Source organism: Ictidomys tridecemlineatus, chromosome 8 (assembly GCF_052094955.1).
Source record: "Ictidomys tridecemlineatus isolate mIctTri1 chromosome 8, mIctTri1.hap1, whole genome shotgun sequence".
NCBI lineage: Eukaryota > Metazoa > Chordata > Mammalia > Rodentia > Sciuridae > Ictidomys > Ictidomys tridecemlineatus.
This window is the reverse complement of record NC_135484.1, coordinates 16,599,978-16,623,046: the sequence shown is the minus strand read 5'-3', so window position 1 is coordinate 16,623,046 and position 23,069 is coordinate 16,599,978. Positions and strand designations below refer to the sequence as shown.

The following is a 23,069-nucleotide window of genomic DNA, read 5'->3' as shown; positions in this document are numbered from 1 at the left end:
CCTTACCCTGAAGATCATTTGGGAATATGATAAATAGGAAAAGACTTAGGTTACTAAGATTCCTTTTGAACTTAACTTTATAATAGAATTAATTTAAAAAAACTAGAATGAAAACAAAAAGTATATGTAAGGTACTGATAAAAAATAATAATAAGGGGTTGGGGTTGTGACTCAGTGGTAGAGTGCTTGCCTAGCATGTGTGAGGTACTGGGTTCGAACCTCAGCAGCACATAAATAAATCAAATAAAGGTATTGTGTCCATCTACAACTAAAAAATGTATTTAAAAAAATTTTTTTTAAAATGATAACAATAAGTTACTTTAGATTCAAGAAACTTGCCTTTATGACATTTTATAGCTCATCACATAGTACACATAATGGGTGGTCAATGCACATTGATTAATTGATTCTTATTAAGGATACTCCTGTTTGGGTTTTACTTTATCTTTCAGGACCAAATTCGAAGGTTTATCCTGTTCCTTTTCATATTCTTTGAAATCACTCTTGGTGTATTTCCCACCTATTTATTAAAAGAAAAAAAAAAAGGAGTTTAGTAAGAAAAGTCACATAATGATTGAATCAAGAACAATAGTTATTTTATAAAATATATACTTTAAGAGCTATTTTATAAATGGTACCTATTAGTAAACAGAAAAAGGGTAAGAAAAGAACAAAAGAAATCATAGAAATTTAATCTCCATTATTATTATTTTAACTGACATAAGATTTTGCTAGATAGCCGTATACTGCCACCTAATGACATATGTGAATATTACATCAAACTTTCAAATAAAAGACACATGTAGTGCAATGTTTAAGTAGATCCAATAAACCCAGGAAAACATAAGTCCAAGGGAAAACTGAAGATCTGGAGCTTGAGTTTGAAAACTGAATGACTTATTAGTTTGGAATAAGATGTTAAAGACAACTGACTTGTCTCCAAACAGAGCACCAGACAGGTAGGAGATAACAGAATGTGCACAGAAGTTCACTAAAGAGATGTGAAAGAGGGTTGGCGACAGCACAGTAGAGAACCATTCCCACTTCGAATTCTCACCTATAGGTACCTTTATTCCTCCCAACTGCCAGAAATGAAATCAATAATCTCTTCAGGATAATAAGACTATCGTTAACTCTCCAGTCTAGTCTCCTACCAAATGAGGATTCAGATTCCATCCATGTCCCAGACCTGCTAACTGGCCTACCTTTTCTATCCCTTCAGCTACCATGAGGAAGTGCTTCTTATGGGAAGGCTTCCTATAGCAGGGCCCTGGATTGCAAGGACAAGAAAGGAAAACTAGAAGTATACTGAGAGATGTCTTGATTATGAATACTGAATATCTTGATTGTCCAGGTTTTAAAGAAGGGGAAAACAGGAATGAAAAAAGAGGATAAAAGCTGGGCACAAGGGTGCACGAATATAATCCCAGCTACTCAGAGGCCAAGGCATGAGGATCACAATTTCAAGGCTAGCCTGGGCAACATAGCAAAACTCCTCAAAAGAAAAAAAAAGTTGTGGTGGGAGAGAGCTAGATTCCGGAGACTGAAAATAAAAATGGTCAGCAAACAATGTTTCCTATAATGTGAAATAGACTTGTAAGAGTTAAAATAACTGGAAACAGTAACAAACAGGTAGCATTTTGTGGGGTGGGTACCAGGGATTGAACTCAGGGGCACTGGACCACTGAGCCACATCCTCAGCCCTGTTTTGTATTTTATTTAGAGACAGGGTCTCACTAAGTTGGTTTGCATCTTGCCATTGCTGAGGCTGGCTTTGAACTCGAAATCCTCCTGTCTCAGCCTCCTGGGGCAGCTGGGATTATCCTCCTGTCTCAGCCTCCAGGGGCAGCCAACACACCCAGTAACAGGTAGTATTTTATCCCTGAAAAATGATTTGCCATGTGCCTGTTATTAGGAGTTTCAGTATGGATGCAGCAGTTATGTTATATAGAAAGGGTAACAGATTAAAGCGAGAGATTTTAAATTCAAATCTTGGCTCTAGTGGGAGTAAGACATTTCACTTCTCTGCCAACTCATTCTCTTCATTTATAAACTAAAAATACATTTCACATTGCTAATTAAAACACTAAATAAGACTGTGGGAATGTATTTAGCACTGTGAAGAATATACATTCAATTTTTAAAATGTGAGTCAATTACATGTATATTCAAAATTATCTCAGAATTAAGAGACTAACAATAAACTACGTTTATGATGGCATCTGTGAACCCAAAGCATCTCTCTCCCATATGCTGCATTTTATTTTAGAAAACAGCATGAATAAATTCATATAAAAATGATCTTGTAAATAAACCATGCTGAAACAACTTAGGAAAGTAGGATCATGTCTTCAACGTGTCAATGGGTTGGGAAGAAAACAAGACTGAGAGAAAAAAAATCCAAACTAGACTTAAGGTCTCCAAATCATCATAGTATATGACTCTGAGTAAATTATGTCACAAGATTATGCCTTCAGTTTCTTATCAATAATGTAAAATTACAATTAATACATTTGAAACAAATGATAAAATTAAATTAGCTCTGTGGAAAAAAAGCCCTACATAAAAGGCCACTTGGCAGTACTACTGGAACAGAACCACATCACTTCAGGCCAGCAACTCATCACTACTACTGCTTTTTTTTAGTTGTAGATGGACACAATACCTTTATTTTACTATTTATTTTTTTTAATGTGGTGCTGAGGATTGAACCCAGCACCTTACATGTGCTGGGCAAGCATTCTACCAATAAACTACAACCCCACTAAGCTTATCACTAAATATATTTATGTGATGTATTGTTCATAAAGCTGTAACATGTGAAAAAAACATTTTGGTACTTCATCATAGTTTTCACAAGTCACTCAGAAGCATTCATGGGAGGAAACAAGTAGTACACAGGGCCCCAGCCCAAGTCACTCTCTCCTACCACAGGGATCTTGGCTTCCACTAGGCCTTCTTTGCCTTCTCCAGTCCCTAACAATTTCTCCCTTCTCTGAACCCCCATACGGTAACACAATCTACTAAACAATTTAGTACTTCACTACCAAACAGTGTTCTCAATTTCTTTCTAGTAAAAAAGGCTTCATTAAAATCATGGGAAATGAATTGGGCATGATGGCATATACGTGTAATTCCAGCTACTTGGGAAGCTGAAGCAGGAGGATCCCAAGTTCTAGGCCAGCAACTTAGTAAAACTGTCTCAAAACTAAAGTTAAAAAGAAAGAAATGGTTGGGCATGGTGGCACATGCCTGTAATCCCAGCAGCTTGGGAGGTTGAAGCAGGAGAATCAAAGCCAGCCTCAGCAACTTAGCAAAGCCCTCAGCAAATCAGACCCTGTCTCAAAATAAAAAAATAGCTGGGTGTGGTGGCGCACACCTATAATCCCAGAGGCTCAGGAGGATCCTGAGTTCAAATCCAGCCTCAGCAACTTAGCAAGGCCCCAACTAAGTGAGACCCTGTCTCTAAATAAAATATAAAAAAGGATTGGGGACATGGCTTGGTGTTTAAGGTGCCCCTGAGTTCAATTCCTGGTACCAAAAAATAAAAAATAAAAACAAGCTAGAGATGTGGCTCACTAGTTAAATGCCCCTGGGTTCAATTCCCAGTACCAAAAATATATAACATAAAATTAAAAATTAAAAAAGTGCATGTTCTTTCAGCATCCAATAGACCCAACCTTTAGTTTGGCATGCCACTACCAGGAATTTATTTGATATGCATATGCATATGTGGGACATGTCATATATATAGGAATAGCAAATAGTACTGTAGTAGAGAGAAGAGTAAAAAGTTAGAAACACTGAATGTCCATTAATAGACCTGATTAAAAAAACTGTGATACCTACATTCTATAGAAGACTGAGCAGTCTGGGGCTGGGGATACTTGCCTTGCTGCACAAGGCCCTGGGTTCAATCACCAGCACCACAAAAAAAAAAAAAAAAGACTGAGCAGTCACTGAAAAGAATAAACTTGCATTTTAGGCAAGTGCAGTGTTGCACACCTATAATCCCAACTCTCAGGAAATTGAGGCAGGAGGATCACAAATTCAAAGTCAGCCTCAGCAAGTTAGTGAGACCCTCAACAAGTTAGTAAAAGCCCGTCTCAAAGACTGGGGATGTAGCTCAGAAGTAAAGTGCCACTGGGTTTAAATTCTAGTACCCAAAAACAAAAACAAAAACAAAAAAAAAGTAAGAGTGGTTATTTCTGGGAAGAGAAACTAGGTAGATAAGAAACAGGAGTGGAAGAGATTTTTTTTCTTATATCTTTTCATGAATCTTCTCAATTTTTTACCATGACCACTAAAACACACTTAAGAAAACTTTTAAAAAAGAGTTTTGTATCTAAAAGACCCAAACAACCTTAAAATCAGAGTTACTTTAGAAACAAATCAAATCTATAGTCAGATACTATTAAACATCTTCCAGAATGGATATAATTTAAAAGACTGACCATATTAAAAGTAATACAGTTAAACACAGAAAATGCAGATCTTTTTCATTAGTTTCAAATACATACAGCTTAGATTCTAGATAGCAGATGGGTAAAAATCATTAATGGCAGGCTTTTATGTCAACTGACATTTCTCCTAATTAACAGTATCAAGTAAAAGGCTACATATGGAAGCATGCAAAACAGAACAGAAAAAAAGAAGTTAAATCAATATACCTTTTCCTTTCCATTTAACCTTTGCAACAGACTGGCTAAAATCCACATGTATTCTTCTGTCATCGATAAGTACATTATCCATTTTGAAGAATGCTTTCTCACAATCTTCTTCCTATTGTAATTATTTAAAAAAGCATAAGTTTTTACAGAAAAGATTTCTGTAACAAGAACAAATTCTGAAAATACATAAAATTTATTGTTATTGAAATTGATATTTGAAAAATTCTTATACCAGATGTTGTTAAATGTTTTGCATCTATTATTTATCTCAAATAACTCTAGTAACAACCCAAGAGGTACTAAGAGAATTTTAGAGAGGTACTGAAGCTGCTAAAGATTACACAAGGGTCAAAGCCAAGAGTTTTAATCAAGATCTGATTGCAATAGACACAGATATCCTTGCCTATACAATTCCATACTCCTTTTCACTTAAAACTCCAAAATACTGTATCCTGAAAAGTGCAAGCGTTTTTTTGTTTGTTTGTTTGATAAAAATTCGGTATTAAAAGTAATTGGGTAGCAACCTAATGAGGTTATGGCCTTTTTTGATTCTTAGTATGAATATTCATTTGCTTCACTACAGAAATATTTTTGTGATACATTACAGAATGCTGGCCCAGAGGAGTATTACATAAGCCACAGATGTAATGTGTATTTGACTATATCCACACACACAGTGTACCTTTCAAATCTAAAAAATTTCTAAATTTAGAATCACAGTCAGTGCTTTTGAAGTCAGTGCAATGGCACACATCGACAATTCCAGAGACTTGGGAGGCTCAGACAAGAGGATTACATGTTCAAGGCCAATACGGGCAACATGCCTCAAAATAATAAAAAAGGCTAGGGATGTATCTCAGTGGTAGAGCGCTTGACTAGCATGAGCAGGACCTGGGTTCACTCCCTCCACCACAAAACAAACATCTAGACATGGTAGGCAATCAATATTACTGTTAATTAATCTGATTAATTAAGTATGGGCAGTGATAATTTATACTGTGTCATTTTCCCAAAGAGAAAGTTTCTCAGATCATTTTTTTCAAAAGGATAGCATTTGAAAATAGTCAACAGACTTACACCTAAAAAACAGTTAAGAATTTCTTCAGGTATGAGGGTGTAAGAACGTGTGCTTAGCTTGGGCCAGGCCCTAAGTTCAGTCCTCCAGCCATCACTGGGCTGATCTCCCTGTGGAATGGAAGAAAAGCACAGTAGTGCCTTTCAACAACAACAACAACAAAAGAGAAATGTCTTCAAAATTGAGAAACTGATTGAAAAATGCATTTAGAAATGTAAAAGACAAAATAGCCAAGAAAATCTTCTTCAAGAATAAAGTTGGAGAACCCACATTATAAGATATCAAAAAACTATAGTGATTAAAAAATGTAACAGTGGTATAAGAATAAACAAATTGGGCTGGGGATGTAGCTCAGTGGTAGACCACTGGCTTAGCATGCTTGAGACCCTAGGTTCAACCCCCAGAACCACTGCCAACAACAGTAAAAGAATAGACAAACTGATCTGTGTAACAGTACAGCATCCAGAAACAGACATTGCACATAAATAGAGAGCTGATTTATGATAAAGGTGGCCCTCCAGAGCTATGGGAACAATCTTTTTAATAAGTGGTGGTAAGTCACTTGCCTATCCCATCTAAGAAAAACGAACCTTAAATGTAATACACAATAATCAAATTACATATCCAATGGGAAACAGTTTGCAACAAAGCTCTAAAAAATATAATAGGAAAATATCTTCATGACTTTGGAGAAGGCAAAGATTTTTTAAGCAGATTCAGAAAAAAAATATTGACAAACTTAACTATTAAAATTAGAAATTTCTGTTTATCAAGACACTATTAAAAATGGGAAAAGGGGGCTAAGGATGCAGCTCAGTGGTAAAGCACTTGCCTAGCATGCACAAGGCTCTAGGTTTTATCCCTAGCACTATCAAAAAAAAAAAAAGAAAGAAAGAAAAAAGAAAATTCATAGACGATAACTGCATAAAACATGCCCCCCACCCCTGCAATAAAGAGCTTGCACCCAGAAAATACAAAGAATTCTTAGAAACCAGTAAGTGAAATACACAATCAAAAAGTGGGCAAGTCTTGAATAGGTACTTCATTTAAAAAGTACATTTAAATGATAATAAATTTTTGAAAAAGTGACTCAATGAGGGAAATGTAAAGTAAAGCACAATAAGATACAGACATGGAACAACATGGAGTACCAAACACTACTACTGGAAGTGAAAATCAGGATGACCACCTTGGAAAATTAATTGGAATTGTCTGCTAATGCTGCATCTACTGTAGGACCCAGCAATTCACAACTAGATATACATTCTGCAGAAATACATACATACCACAACATCAGAAGGTATCTTTACAGAAATGATTAGAAAATTTAAAAATAAATAAAAGACACAGTAGATCAAACAAAACAACAAAACTTTTTTATTTTTAGGTATGAGGAATTGAACCCAGAGCACTTTAACCATTGAGCCACACCCCTAGCCCTTTTAATTTTAGTTTTGGATAGATGCAGTACTTTTATTTATTTATTTTTATGTGGTGCTGAGGATCAAACCCAGTGCCTCACACGTGCTAGGTGAGCACTCTACCACTGAGCCACAACTCCAGCTTTCTTCCAGCACTTTGAAAAAAAAAAAAAAATCATTCATTCTTTCATTCATTTATTGGTACCAGGGATGGAAGCCAGGGGTACTTTACCACTGAGCCACATGTCCAACGCCCCCTTTTTTATTATTATTTTGAGACAGAGTCTTGCTAAGTTGCTTAGGGCTTTGCTAAGTTGCTAAGGCTGGCCTCGAACTTGCAATTCACTTGCCTGAGCATCTCCAGTCTGGTATTACACACATGTACCACCATGCTTGGAACAAAATTTACTTTCTCATAGTATCACACATTGTAGTAAAAAATTGGAAAGGACCTAAATGTCTATTAACAGCAGAATGGAGATCTAAATCATTTTATATGTATACAATAAAATACTATGTCAAAAAAATTAACTTTAAAAAGTTAACTTTAAAAACCACATACAGTTTAAAAACCACATACAGTAACACATATAATTTTATAAACTAGCAGAAGAAGCAAGACATGACAGCGCATGCCTGTAATCCCATAACTCAAGAGGATGAGGCAGGAGTATCCCATGTTTGAGGCCAGTCTCAGCACTTAGCAAGAATGTCTCAAAATAAAAAATAAAAATGACTGAGTATGTATGTAGCTCAGTGTATAAGGCCTTCAGTTCATTAAATCCTCAGTACCTAAATAAATAATAACAAAAAGAATCAAGATGCATATGAACACATTGTGTTCCCATTTATATCAAGGTTAAAATTAGACAAAACTGGGCTGGGATTGTAGCTCAGTGGCAGAGCTCTTCCTCACACACTGGGTTCGATCCTCGGCACCCATAAAAATACATAAATAAAAGTATTGTGTCCCTCTATAACTAAAAAAAAAATTAAGACAAAACTAATCTATGAGCTGGGCATGGTGGTGCACGCCTATAATCAAGCATCTTGGGAAACTGAGGCAATAGGATCTCAAGTTTGAGGTCAGCCTCAGCAATTTAGCAAGATGCTGCCCCAAAATAAAAAGAAAATAAAAAGGGCTAGGGATATAGCTTAGTAGTGGAGTGCCCCTGAGTTCAATCCCCAGAACAAAAATAAAGAAACGAAACATATTCATAAAATAAACACCAAACCTAATATATCTCATTTATGCATACCTTTTCAAATTCAATAAAAGCATAGCAGAGGGACTCTCCTGTCTTCCAATCCCGAATAACTTCACAACTGAAAGAAAGTTTTAAAAAGTGACTTTGTTTTTAAAAAAGGAAAGTATTCACTCATACTCTTCGGAACTAAATAACATAATAAGCCAGTTATTAAAAGGCAAAGTTAAGCCGGGTGCTGTCCTGAACACCCGTAATTCCAGTGACTCAGGAGGCTGAGGTAGGAGGATCAGAAGTTCTAGGTCATTCTAGGCAACTCAACTCTATTCCAAAATAAAAAATAAAAAAGGCTGAGAGGTAGCTAAGTGAGGGAGTGCCCCTGTTTCAATCCCTAGTACTGAAAAAAAAAAAGGGCAAATTAAACTCACCATATTTCTTAAATAACAATTCTTCTTTTTTAAAAAAAATACTTTACTAACCCAGTACACTCTAAATGACCTAGATAGGCCTACAGTCCTTAAATTCCCTAAGCACTAAGGAAATAAAACAAAAATATTTGATTTTCCTTTAACAAAAATAAACTCCTATAAAGTTTTTAAATCACAAAGATGAATTACAACATACACATATAAATATTTAAGCAAGTCTACACTTAGGAATTTTAATATCAAGGTAAAATTTAATACCGTGAGTATAGCTATTACATGGAAGTAATCTATTGTACAATAAACAAGCAAAATGGCCAATAAGCTGAAATTGACTTGTCTACTTCTCCATGTACCATAGTCTTACTTCAAAAATATGAAACAAAATAGTAAAATAATACATTTTAATCAATTATAAAATAGTCATCTTTCTCACAGAAATACTGCCTTCATAGACTTTTGCATTAGTAATGCAAGGAAAATAAACCAAAAGAAAAAAAATTGAAAAATTTAAGTTTGAAACAGATTGCTGGTAATTTTAGGAGTAAAATGTGATAAGTATATTAAATATTAAAGAGGACTGTTGAAAATTTATAAAAATAGACCTAAATCATCCCACTTATTTCCTGTTTTAAAGTGAAAATTTTTGCGCAGCGAGTAGAAACATCACTCAAATATTTTTCTTTATATATTATTTTCTTTCTTACTGTTCAAACATTCACTTGTAAAAATTCACCAGCATAAAATTCAACCAAAGTTCACAGACTCACCCAAAATATGTCATTAGAAAACCATCAATATTTATATTTTTCCAAATTTCTCTTTTATTAATTGCAGGATTTACTTTTTTTTGATATATATATATTTTTTTAGTTGTAGTTGGACACAATGCCTTTATTTTATTTATTTTTATGTGGTGCTGAGGATCGAACCTAGTACATCACACGTTCTAGGTGAGTGCTCTACCACTAAGCCACAACCCCAGCCCCAGGATTTACCTTCTTATTGGCCCAAATCTTGAGAATATTATTTCCAGATCCTCATCTGTGGTCACTGGATTCAATTTACATACAAACAGCACATTTTCTGGAGGTTTAATATCTGCATCAGGTAGATCTCCTACCTAAATTATAAACAAAAACTTAAGTCAATTCCTTTATTTAGGTTCCATCCTAAATACTTTATCTAAGCCCACAACACAGATTTCCCTAAAATATCTAAATTTCCTCCATAAATTCCAGCCTTAGGAAAATAAATCTAATAAGACTTTAAAATTTGAAACTCTACCATTCCTGGTATTAACAATATTATATTATGTGCATAATGAATCCCACTATTATATATAATTATAAGGCAATATTACAAAAACAATTAAAAAAATAATAACAGCTAATATTTGCACCACAAAAAAGAACTGAAAGAATGGTAAAGTGGACATAGCAAAAATGTTAAAAATTGGTGAATCTGGGCTGTGGTTGTAGCTCAGTGGTAGAGCACTTGTCTAGCATGTGTGAGGTGCTGGTTCAATCCTCAGCACCATATAAAAATACATAAAAGTACTATGTCCATATACAACTAAAACATTTTTTAAAAATTGGTAAATCCGGGGCTGGGGGCATATCTCAGTTGGTAGAATGCTTGCCTCGCATGCACAAGGCCCTGGGTTCAATCCCCCACACCACATACACACAAAAAAAATTGGCAAGTCTTACTTTATGTTAATTGTACCTCAATAAAAATTGACATAAAAATTGTTTAAAAAAAGAGTAATGAAAGTAAATACTTAAAAAAAATTGGTGAATCCTAGTAAAAGGTATATATAACTTCTGTACTCTGTTCTTCTATAAGTTTGAAATTATCTAAAAACATAAAAGTTTTAAAAATGACAACCCATTTTTCCTTTGGCACAAACTTCCTGAAGTTTTACAATTGAAGTTTGATTATAATCTAATAATATTTCCCTTATAAGTCACTTGTTCTTCTTGCCAGTTCCTCAAAAGATCTAGGGGCACTTAACCACTGAGCTACATCTCAAGCCCTTTTTTATTTCTTGTCAGGGTTTCATTAAGTTATTTAGGTTGGCTTTGAAATTATGATCCTCCTGCCTCATAGAGGTGTGAGCCACTGTACCCTGCCTCAAAAGATCTTTCTTTTATGTCCAATAATTTAAAATTTTTTTAATTTGTTCTTTTTAGTTACACATGACAGTAGAATGTATTTTGCCAAATTATACATATATAAAATATAACTTATTATATTTAGGATCCCACTGTTGTGGCTATACATGATGTAGAATTACCCTGGTTGTGTATAAAAATACAAGTCTAGGAAAATTATGACTGATTAATTCTACTGTCTTTCCTATTCCCCTCCCTAATCCTTTCCCTTTGTCTAATCCAGTGGATTTCTACGATTCCCCTTCCCAACCTCCTTTGTTTTGGGTTAGCATTCACAAATCAGAGAGAACATTTGGGATTTGTTGTTTTGGGGATTGGTTTATTTCACTTAGCATGATATTCTCCAGTTCTATCCATTTACCAGCAAATGCCATAATTTCATTCTTCTTTATGGCTGAGTAATATTCCATTATCTATATGTAACACATTTTCTTTATCCATTCATCCAATGAAGGACACTTAGGTTGTTTCCATAACTTGGCTATTATAAGTTGAGCTGATGTGGCTGCGTAAATGTAGTATGCTGTTTTTAAGTTCTTCTGAGTATAAACCAAGGAGTGGGATAACTGGGTCAAATGGTGGTTCCATTCCAAGTTTTCTAAGGAATCTCCACACTCTTTCCATAGTAGTTGCACCAATTTGCAGTCCCACCAACAATACATGAGAATACCTTTCTCCCCACATCCTTGCCAACATTTTTATTGTATTCTTTACAATTGCCATTCTGACTGGAATGAGATGGGCTCTCACTGTAGTTTTAATTTGCATTTCTCTAATTGACAGAGATGTTGAACATTTTCCATATATTTTTTTTTTTGACCATTTGTATTTCTTCTTCTGTGAAGTGTTTGTTTAGTTCCTTTGCCCATTTATTGATTGGGTTATTTATTTTTCTGGTGTTAAGTTTTTTGAGTTCTTTGTATATCCTGGACATTAATGCTTTATCTGAGGTACTGGTGGTGAAGATTTTCTACCAATCTGTAGGATCTCTGTACATATTCCCGATTGTTTCCTTTGCTGAGAAGTTTTTCATGTTGATACCATCCCATTTATTGATCCTTGATTTTACTTCTTGTGCTTTGGTCTTCATATCTGTTTTGGTTCCAATACCATGCTGTTTTTGTTACTATAGATCTGTAGTGTAATTTAAGGTCTGGCATTGTGATGTCTCTCTCCTGCATCACTCTAAGGATTGCTTTTTCTATTTCTGTGAAGAACATCATTGGGATCTTTATAGGAATTACATTAAATCTGTAGAGTGCTTCTGGTAGTATGGCCATTTTTTTTTAATATTTATTTTTTAGGTGTAGTCAGACACAACACAATGCCTTTATTTTTATTTTATGTGGTGCTGAGGATCGAACCTGGGTCCCACCCGTGCTAGGCGAGCGCTCTACCGCTGAGCCACAATCCCAGCCCCAGCATGGCCATTTTGATAATATTGATTTTGCCTACCCAGGAACATGGAAGACCTTTCCATTTTCTAAGGTCTTCTTCAATTTCTTTCTTTAGAGTTCTGTAGTTTTCACTATAGAGGTCTTTAAACTCTTTTCTTAGGTTGATTTCCAAATATTTTACTTTTTTGAGGCTATTGTAAAAGGGATAATTTTCCTGATAACTCTTTCAACTGATATATCCTTGGTGTTTAGAAATGCAATTGATTCATTGGTGTTGATTTTATGTTCAATAGTTTTCTTAGAATTTGTCTTGCTATTATTGTTCTGGATCAATACTCTTAGGTGTATATATGCTCAATTACAAGTGCCTGTGGCTGGGTACGGCGGCACATGCCTATAATCCCAGTGGCTTGGGAGTCTGAGATAGGAGGATCATGAGTTCAAAGCCAGCCTCAACAAAAGTGAGGTGCTAATCCACTCAGCAAGACTGTGTTTCTAATAAAATACAAAAAGGGGCTAGGGATATTGCTCAATGGTTAAGTGCCCTTGGGTTCAATTCCTAGTACAAAAAAAAAAAAAGTGTTTCCAGCCTGGCCTGCAACCTGAGTGATTTGTGAAGCTGAGGTAGGAGGATAACAAGTTCAAGGCCAGCCTGGATAATTTAGCAAGACTCTGTCTCAAAATAAAATTAAAAATAGGGGTGGGAATGTGGGGATATAGTTTTTAGTGGTAGAGTTCCTTGGGTTCAATTCCTAGTACTGCAGAAAAGAAAAAGTGTATTTTCAACTTTTGTTTATTTCATTAAAGTTCTCTGAAATGAGAGCTTTTGGCATTTATTCATTAATACTGGTAACATAAATATAAATTAATTAATAGAATATAAATTAATATAAATTTTAAAACAGACCAAAAATATAAAAACACTATTATGTACAATAATATTAAAAACAAAATTGTTATCCTTTCACTTAAGTGTTTATTAATCATCTATTATATAATATGCATACCTATTTCTTAAAAATAAGAAGGAAAAAAAATGTCTAGTATGTCAATTAATGGTTTACTGAATAACTAATCCCCAAATGACTTCATTCTATGAGCAAGACAAAGGAGTGTATACCAGTTAAAAAAATATATAAATGTGCATATATATGTGCATATATATTTTGTATGTGCAAACATGTATTTATATATTTTTTAACTGATACACAAACATGAAAGTTGTACAAATATGTAACAACAAATCCCATTGTTATATAAAATTATGATGAACAAAAAGAAAGGAAAAGAGAAAACATCAAAAATTATATATTTGAAGAAGTATATTTTAGAGTTTTCAATTTTTACCCAGGTTTATTTTATCATTCAATGACTATTCTATTTAATTTCAATATTTGAGTGGTACAATGAAGAATTATTCTTAACATAAGATTTAATCTAATAAACATGCTTTAAAAAAGAGGTGAATATTAAACAATTGCAATTCAATTAATATTTATGTTAAAAATAATGAAATATCCACTTTCCATTTTTTATAAAAGCACTTGATACTATAATGATAATGGAACTGAATTTATTCATTTTCATGTGTTATTATATCATTCAAAATTTAATCTAGAGGAAAACTCTAAACTAAATTTTTAATATTTTACAACTATCATAAGAGCCAGAAATACACTTATAAATAAATATGCATTAAATATATGACAGATCAACTATTTGAACAAACATAATCATCTTACCATCTCTAAAAGAATAGCTTGAGTTTTGGCCTCTTTTTCTGCCTTTATTTCTTCTACTTCTTCAGCTGATCTTCCTTTAAAATCATCAATTTCTTCGTCTGCTCCTATTCGACCACTCTGTAAGGCAGAAGTTATTAATATAAATATTTAACAAACAAAAAAAATCTGAGAATCATGAAAGGTATTATGCTTCATTTACAAACCTCTGAAACTGATTTAAATTAATTCTATGACATTAGCCAGATTGGGCTTCTGATTTATTAGAAAATGAAAATAAACATCTATATAGATACTATTATCCAATTAAGTGCTGCTTGGAGAAGATAAATCATCTTAGAAATAAGCAAGCATCAATTTCAACCATAAAGATAAATTTGTCTTTGAGAAAGCCTCAAAAGCAAAAATTTATATCTTAGAATATCTGTGGGAAAGTCTGTGCTGTTCCACAGAAATTTCTGGTTCTAGCCTGGCTCTAGAGTATCTCGAGTTGAAAAATTCCCTCACAGGATGATTGTTTAGTTTGACCTTGAAGTTATTCTCCTAACTAGAGTTAGATTAAAAAAAAAAAAAAATTCCAGATTCATATAAGCTTCCAGTGCTAAGGCTGTTCCAATGAAACAGATATTAAAAAAAGGAAGTCAGGGAAATAAAAAGATAACTAGAAAAATGAGTATCTCCGTGAAGTAGAAAAAGAACTCAACTCGTTCTAGTATAATTTATTAAGCAAAATAATCATTATGAAGAAATTAATTTTTAATAGACTGAGAAGTTAAATCCATGCAAATTAATATGCACATACATTCAATCACAAGAAGGCTCTACTTACATCTAATTGTTCCTTTGTGGGTTCTGGTGATCGATCAGGAATTATTAAATCAGGAGGGTCATCAAATGGATCATCTAAAATCACTGTGTGATTTATCCTTACAAAAGTCCATGTCAAATGTTACATTAAATATTTCAAAATCTATATTTTATTTTCATAGAATAACTTAAGTGTCTTTAATGCCAAAACCCCCATTTTGCACAAAGATATTACTAATTCACAGTACACTTTCACAATGAGTATTACCAGTTTCCATTTTTTTTATATATTTCTCTGCATTACTTCAAAGAAGCAAAGTAAATGTCTAAATCTTAGTAATTTTCCACATTTCTCAATAAATTGCATTTAAAAATGAAAGCACAGTAATTTTTCCTAACAAAATCTATAATACATAATTAGTACAAGTAGCAGGACACAGTGGTGCACACCTGATATCCCAGCTACTTGGGAGGCCGAGGCAGGAGGATCACAACTTTGAGGCCAGGCCTTGAAACTTAGTGAGGCCCTAGGCAACTTAGTGAGATCCTGTCTCAAAATAAAAAATAAAAAGGGCTGGGGATATGGCTCAGTTGTTAAGAAACCCTGGGTTCAATTCCTGGTACCAAAAAAGGAAAAAAAAAATTAGTATAAGTAGAAAAATACAAAAGGTTCTTTTTATGAGGATTCATTTTATATTAATTCACATTTTGGAATTAGTCAAAAACTAGTCCTATGTGCACCAGTCTTGTCACACATCACAGTATTAAAACATTCTAATACATTCAAGAGAATGAATTGTAATAATACCTGATATCCTGATATGGTACAAAATCCTTGTCAACAAAAGTCTCATTAATTTTCTTAACTATGTCCATTCCTTCTGTCACTTCACCAAATACTGTATGAACACCATCAAGGTAATCTAGATTTTCTCCTGTAGTAATAAGAAACTAACAGAAAGACAAAATAAATACAAAAATATGTATGTGTGTGTGTTTTGTCAGCTAAATTGACAAAACACACACACACACACACACACACACACACGAGTGAAACTCTACATTTACTGCACCAGTTCTTAAAAATTGTTCCCAGAACTAAATTAAAAACAGAGTTTATATATAAGTTATCAACATGTACACAGATGTTTCCTCAATTGTTTAAAATGATTAGAAAAACCTTGGCTCATTTTCTTCATGCATAAACAGTGAAAAACAATAGCACCTACCATAATAGATGGTCATGAGGATTAACCTTCCAATTAATCTATTTATTTATTTAATTTATATTTTTCTGTGGTGCTGAGAATCAATCGCAGGGTCTAGCACATATTAGGCAAGCATTTTACTACTAAGCTAGACCCCAAGCCCCAGTAATCTGTCTCCGTCTCTTTCTCTCTCTCTCTCTCTCTTTTTTATTTTTGGTGCTGGGCATTGAACCCAGGGCCTTGTGTATGCAAGGCAAGCACTCACCATCTGAGTTGTACCCCCAGCCCCCCAGCAATCACTTATAAAATAGTCAAAGGGAGAAGAATGCAGCTCAGTAGTAGAGTGCCTGCCTAGCAAGTATAAAGACCTGAGTTTGATCATAGTATCATGAAAAAAATAAAAAATAAAAATAAGTAATAAACACTGAAAGAGTCTATAAATGTGAAAAGTAATAATCATGAACAGGATTGTGATTAATATTATTCTTCTTTGTACTTTTCTGTATTTTCTAAATTATTCACAATGGGCAGGGCTTATATTTAAAAGAAGAAAATAATGTTTTCTGTTTTGCTTCAATCCCAGAGCCTTGTACATGTTAAGCATCTCCTCTACCCCTGAACTTCACCCTTAGATCTTTTCTTTTTTAGATTTTTTAAATTTATTATTATTTATACATGACAGTAAAATGCATTTTGACACTTCATACATAAATGGAGTATAACTTCTCATTCTTATGGTTGTACATGAAGTAGTATATAGTTTTTAAAATATTTTTCTAGTTGTAGATAAACACAATACTTTTATTTATTTTTTATTTTTATGTGATGCTGAGGATCAAACTCAGTGCCTCATGAGCTTGAGCCAAGTACTCCACCACTGAGCCACAACCCCAGCCCAATATATTTTTAATATAAGAAATAAAGTGCAAGTTTTTTCTAATACATATCTTTGAATATGATTAACACATTCTTTCATTACTGAACAGTTTAAAAAGCCACTTTGTAAGTGGCTTCTAGTCCTTCATTTCTAAGCAAAGTTCATTTTATACACATTTCCTAACCTGAGATCCATGCTGATCACTGCCATTGTTCACCATGGACACAGTGCCTTTCTTCTTGTGCTTAATTCTTGGCACTTTTTCTGCCTCAAAAAAGCTTGCTTGATCACCATACAGCTGACTGGAAATACATATAATAAGGTTATAAAATATAAGTTCTGTCAAAATATAAATAGAAGTACTATAATATAGTATTACCAACTACTTCTCTATAGAAATGATACTATGATTCAAAAGACTCCTCTCTTTTACTAAAAACATTTAGAAACTTTCCCAAGTTTCCTACATTTTAATCATATTTTAATATGAAGACTTAAATATAAACAATTCTAGTTTTCATTAAAAAATAAAAGAACCTACCCAAAAACAGACTCTCCTCCTCGGCCAGTCCCAGTAGGATCACCAGTTTGTATGATAAAATCCCTCTATAATATTCAGAAATTTTTGTTAATTGTCACAGTTTGATAGTTCTAATAACAAAGGACATGACTAACAACCACTAACTCACCTGTACATTGTGAATAAGACAATAATTGTAATATTTTATTTTGCACAATTTCAGGAAATTCAAGCAGGCTGAAAGACAGTAAATATACAATTTATTATAGTAATCCACAAATTTGGTTTTAAACAAGTAAAACCACAGTTAGTATAATTTAATATCTAAATTACTATTAAAAGTAAAACAATAGTTAAATTCCAAAGTCAAGTGAACACAAATAGTTACAATACTAGATATCTAATAGCATAATTTATGCCACTTAAATAGTAAAATGGTAAAAAGTAGTATAAAAACTGTTACAAGGGTTCAAAAGAGAGATTGTTTCTAGATGAGGAAATTAAAAGACTCATGGAGGCTTTGGGAAAACATTCAAAGATCTGGACTATACTGGAACATCACATGGTATACCAAAAATATGAGCAATATTTATATGTCAATTAAAAATAAATATATAATAAAAGAACTGGGCTGGCAGAGAGTAAAAAGTGAAAATTTCATGCTGGGAAGGTATATGGAAAAGCCTAGAAGTGGGAATTTAATTTTGCAAGGAGGGTGGTATCCAAAAGATCAGTCTAAATTCTACAATATTCTGGTATTACAAAATGATAGATGGTGAAAATCTGGAGAGATGGTGCCCAAGGTGTTGGACAGTCTTCAATATCAAGTTTTCAATTGTTTTCTTGAAAATATTTCTGAACTCATTGTGAAGAGACAGAATTACAGGCTGGGGTTGTGGCTCAGCGGTAGAGCACTTGCCTGGCATGTGTGAGGTCCTGGGTTCAAATCCTAGCACCACATATAAATAAATAAACAAAGGTCCATCAACAACTTAAAAAAAAATTCTTTAAACAAAAAAAGAAAAGAAACAGAAGTAGTCCTTTTACTAGAAAACAAAAATAATGGACCTAGGCAATGACCATCAATGGCTGCCAAAATCTTTAGATGACAAACTGATGGAAACACTTTAAAGGCCTGAAACCACTGTCTAAGTTCAATATCACAAAAAGAGCCAACCAGACGTCAAGTGCCTCCTAAATGTGATGTAGGCAAAAGTACATTCTATATGAAACATTCTTGCCCCAAACAAATTTGATGGAGGTTCTGAATCTAAACAATTTATAGAAAATAGAAGGGATAGAGGAATATGTTAAAAGACACAAAAGAGAAATAATCAGCCAAATGTCAAATGAAATTCTACAAAACAAATGACCCAGATTCTTTCTCAAGAATTTTTTTTTGGGGAAAAAGGGGGTAGGGGGATACCATAAGCTAAAACATTTAAGAAATATATTAATCAATATATATATAGGTATTGTTGAGATCCTAGTTTAAAATATCACATTTTAAAAATGTTCAAGAACTAAGAGGAAAGTTTAAATAATACCAAGAAATTATTGTTACCTTTTTAAGGTATAATAATGATTTGTGGGTTTTTTTTAAGGAATTATCTTGTAATTCAATAAATCCAGTAGAGGTGGGTTTATCATAAAGGAAACAAGACTGGAACTAGTTATGTGATGAGAACTGTTAAACAAAAATGGCCACAAAATATGAGACTTCATTTACATGACTGACTCTACATTTATAGTACAAAGTAAAAAGAGAAAAAGAGAGAGAGAGAGAGAGCATGCATGCAGGAAAGATTGAATATACTATCAAATGATAAGCAGGTATTCATATACCTTCAAATATGTATACATGTGGACTTTGGTATTTTAGGCTACCTACACAGAACCACTGCTTTCTAATTATGTGAGATGGCCTTACCTTACCTTTAGTTCTTTACAACACTGGGAAGAGACCCATTCATTTTGTAAGATGCTGCTCTACAGGGACAGAGTCAATGGAACTTAAAGGAAAGCAAAACGAAGAGAAAAAAAAACACAAGTCTCATTGGGTAAGATGGCACATGCCTATAATCCCAGTAACATGGGAGGATGAGGCAGGAGATTTCAAATTTTGAGGTCAGCCTCAGCAAGTTAGTGAGACCCTCCCTCAAAACAAAAAATAAAAAGGACTGGGGATGTAGCTCAGTGGCTAAGAGCCTCTAAGTTCAATACCTAATACAAAAAATAAAAATAAAACAATCCAATTCCCTAAATCATCCGTGTGTGTGTGTGTGTGTGTGTGTGTGTGTGTGTGTGTGTGTGTGTGTTTTGCTTGGGTTTCAACTACAACATCTCTTGAACCTCAGAGATTCAGTCATCCGTAAAGCCAAGCTTACTGCAATAATATAGGCAATTATTTTGTTTAAGCCAGTTTTAGTTGCATTTTTATCACATGCAAAGAGTCCTAGAATACAACACATTTATATGCATGGGCCACTACAATTAATCTCTTAAGTTTGTCTCAAAGTGGAAGACACTGTACTGGATACTCAAGACACAGAGATAATTAAGGTACAGTTTCTGCTCTCATTGCAGTACATTCTTGAGAGGAGATGAGACTTATATAAATAATTTCAGGACAATAGGTAAATGTCATAATGAGTGTCATATGACTTACAAAGCTACCTGAGGCAGAGCATAAGGAACAGATCTAACAGATCTGCTTTGGGACCAGGAGTGCTGCATAGAAGAGATCATGCGTGATCTGAGATTTGAAAAAGCAGGGTTCTCCAGAAGAAAAAGAGTGTAGCAGAACATAGAACGGGGCAACAGTAAGCGAACGGTAAAAACTATAAAGAATAAGTGTTTGCAGGGGAAAGGCAACAGCTGAGTGTGGGGAGTAGGAGACACTCACTGTACAGCATTGAAGCCAGTTTCATCCTCTTTGATAAACTGCATTCCTTGGGGACAGGACCCAGGCTGTAACTAATTTCTCCTAGTCTCCAACTTCTCCTAAATCTGAAACATTCTCCACACTGCTACCTATTACTTTCTCAAAGCAAGTATGCTACACACGCACACATCAATCCTACTTTTAAAACCTTCTTTCCAAAACTCTGGTCCTCAGAATGGCACACAGAATTATTCAGGATCTGACCTAATCTTACCTGACCAGACTGCAAGTCTACCACTCCCCTTCACATACCTCCTTCCAAACTACTTGCCATTTCCCCAAACTCCAAGCAAACCAGGAGAAAAACCTTCATTCCCACTCATCTTTGAAAAAGCTAGTAGATGTGTTCTCACTTCGCATCTCCCTACCCGGACTAAAGAATTACTCTCGCTTCTGGTTTCCATAGCAACTTACACGTTTCTCCACAACAATTTAAGAGTTCAGACGGATTCGCGCATCGAAGTCTCCCAGGGGAGAATCAGACCATAAAGGGCAGGACGCCTAGGCTAGGGCTTAGCCCAGTGGCTTGCAGCCTCTGTCCATACCTCTGGGCACCGGCTTCTTCCCTCTAGACGGGATGCGATGCCAACACTCGCTGTGCCAAGCACATCCTCCTTGCTTTTAAGACTGAACTGACCACACACCAATGAATATTTGTTGTGTTCCTCTCAAGACAAGAGAAAGCAGAGTAAAACCACAAAAGCCCCTGGCATGGCATAGGCAGCCCCCTCACCCCACACACCCAAAGGCAATTCATGACCGCAGCGCCCTGCGCCCGACGGGCCCACACAAGATGCAGGAGAAGCGCTGCCTAGGTTCAAACGAATTCTCCTCACAAAAACTTTTCTAAACAAGGCCCGCTAATGAAATAGTGTGGCGGCGGGCGCCAGCAGCTCGAGCCAGTGGCCCCTGGGAACCTGGGGAAGCAGAGAGGGGAAAGCGGGGAGACGGGCTCGTGGTCCCGGCCAGAGGTGATCGGGGCGTGAGCCTCACCGCGCGGCCGCTCCTCCGTGTACAAGTCTATGACGACGTCGCCCAAAGTGGTCTCCAGCAGAACCGCCATGGCGCCGGCTCCTCCTCGGCAACAAGCCCCGGGAGGCGGGGGGCGGAGGATTGACAAGCGCGGCCCGACGTTTTCTACGCCACGCGTCGCCCTGGGCGCGACGCGTGCTTGCGTCATCCCCCGGCGCCACCGCCCTCTTTCGGGCTGCTCTTTCTTTTGGCTCGGTCAGTGCTTGGCCAACCCCGCAGGAGTTTCTCTGTCGCGGAACGTTTGAAAATCCAGGTTGGCCCTTGCTGACCCGTATGCGAGTCAATCTCTCAGAGGATAACGCTATAAGCATTTTGTGCCCATCTTCAGAATAGGAAGGTTCTCCTGGCGGCGTGGTGGTCCCCGACCTTCTTTTCGATTCTCTTCTCATAGCTCTACATTGAGAACTCCAGGCCCGAAGCTCACCGTTTGTTACTGGGAAAGGTGATTAACAAGGAGTTTGTTTTTCCTGCGAGTACTGTCTAGCGACTAACCCTGGTAGTAGCCACACATGGCGAGTATAAAGTATAACTTCGTTAGGTTTTGGAATAAGTATAATAAGTATAACTTCCTTTGTTCGACAAGCTAAAAAGTAACAGGCGTTACCCCCAAATCTCTACTGGTATGATAAATACTCTAGAAGACTTAAAACTAGTTTTGACTTCTCTTTGGGGTTTTGGACCCTCCAATAACAGTTTTCTGTGCAAACTTTACTCTCCACTCTCCTGGTCTACAAACTTGCTCTCTTGTATGCATCCTTACTCTCACTTTATACCTATCAATGTAAATCTAGGATGTGTGCTATGGCTGAGCATGGGCAATTCCAAGGAGACAAAGAAAGACACGGGGTTTTGAAGGTAAAATGAAGGTTACGTATTGTTTTGTAATTATTCTATTCTAGAAAGACGAAACAAGGTGGTATCCGCCAAGGTAGACATTCTGGCAGAAATATTCTTTGTGGGGCTGGGGATATAGCTGTCTTGGTGTAGAGTGTTTGGCTCGCATGAGCAGGCCCCAGGTTCAATCCCCAGCACCACACAAACACACCCACACTCACCTTTTTTATGAAAGGTGTGCAGGTTAAGATCCTTGTAGATTTTCAACATGGCATATGTTCCTGAGAGCCCTTCCTTTATGGTCTCATGCCTTCATTTTGTTAGGTTTTGGAATAAGTATAACTTCATCTTGATTCTAGCAGCTTTCACACCTAGAACCTCCACTAACTTCTTATCTGACACTAAGCCAAAGTTTTTATAATAGTTTACAGGCCTTACATGAACTCCTTCTACTCAATCTTCCTGTCTTCTTTCTTATTCCCCTGAAACTACACTAGCCTTTTTGCTGTTCCCTGAACACTGGGGAGAAATACCTGCATCAGGGCCTTTTCACTAGCTGAACTTTCTAGTTGGAGTTTTCATCATCTAGTATGGTATTTAGGAATTTGTTTATCGTTGTAACAGTGTATATTCCAGAAATATAATAAACTTTGTTGCTTAATTCCTAGTGCCTACAGATTTTCCATGGGGAGTTTTAATTGGTAGATTTAAAACAAGCAGGCATGAGTTCCAGTAGGT

General features: G+C 35.4%; 1 protein-coding gene across 1 annotated transcript in view; it reads right to left on the bottom strand.

Annotated features, from left to right (window-relative positions):
* The window catches only part of Ppil4 (peptidylprolyl isomerase like 4), a 24,509-nt gene extending 2,895 nt beyond the window's left edge, over positions 1–21,614 (bottom strand). The window contains exons 1-11 of the mRNA XM_078018922.1: positions 21,459–21,614; positions 17,691–17,758; positions 17,543–17,607; positions 17,186–17,303; positions 15,725–15,867; positions 14,939–15,035; positions 14,113–14,229; positions 9,795–9,919; positions 8,426–8,492; positions 4,671–4,782; positions 340–520 (exon numbers count right to left, since the gene is read on the bottom strand). Of these exons, the coding sequence (XP_077875048.1) occupies positions 414–520; positions 4,671–4,782; positions 8,426–8,492; positions 9,795–9,919; positions 14,113–14,229; positions 14,939–15,035; positions 15,725–15,867; positions 17,186–17,303; positions 17,543–17,607; positions 17,691–17,758; positions 21,459–21,528 (1,089 nt within the window). The 5' untranslated portion in view covers positions 21,529–21,614 and the 3' untranslated portion in view covers positions 340–413. The remainder of the gene's footprint in view (positions 1–339; positions 521–4,670; positions 4,783–8,425; positions 8,493–9,794; positions 9,920–14,112; positions 14,230–14,938; positions 15,036–15,724; positions 15,868–17,185; positions 17,304–17,542; positions 17,608–17,690; positions 17,759–21,458) is intronic.
* Positions 21,615–23,069: the final 1,455 nt, after the last annotated feature.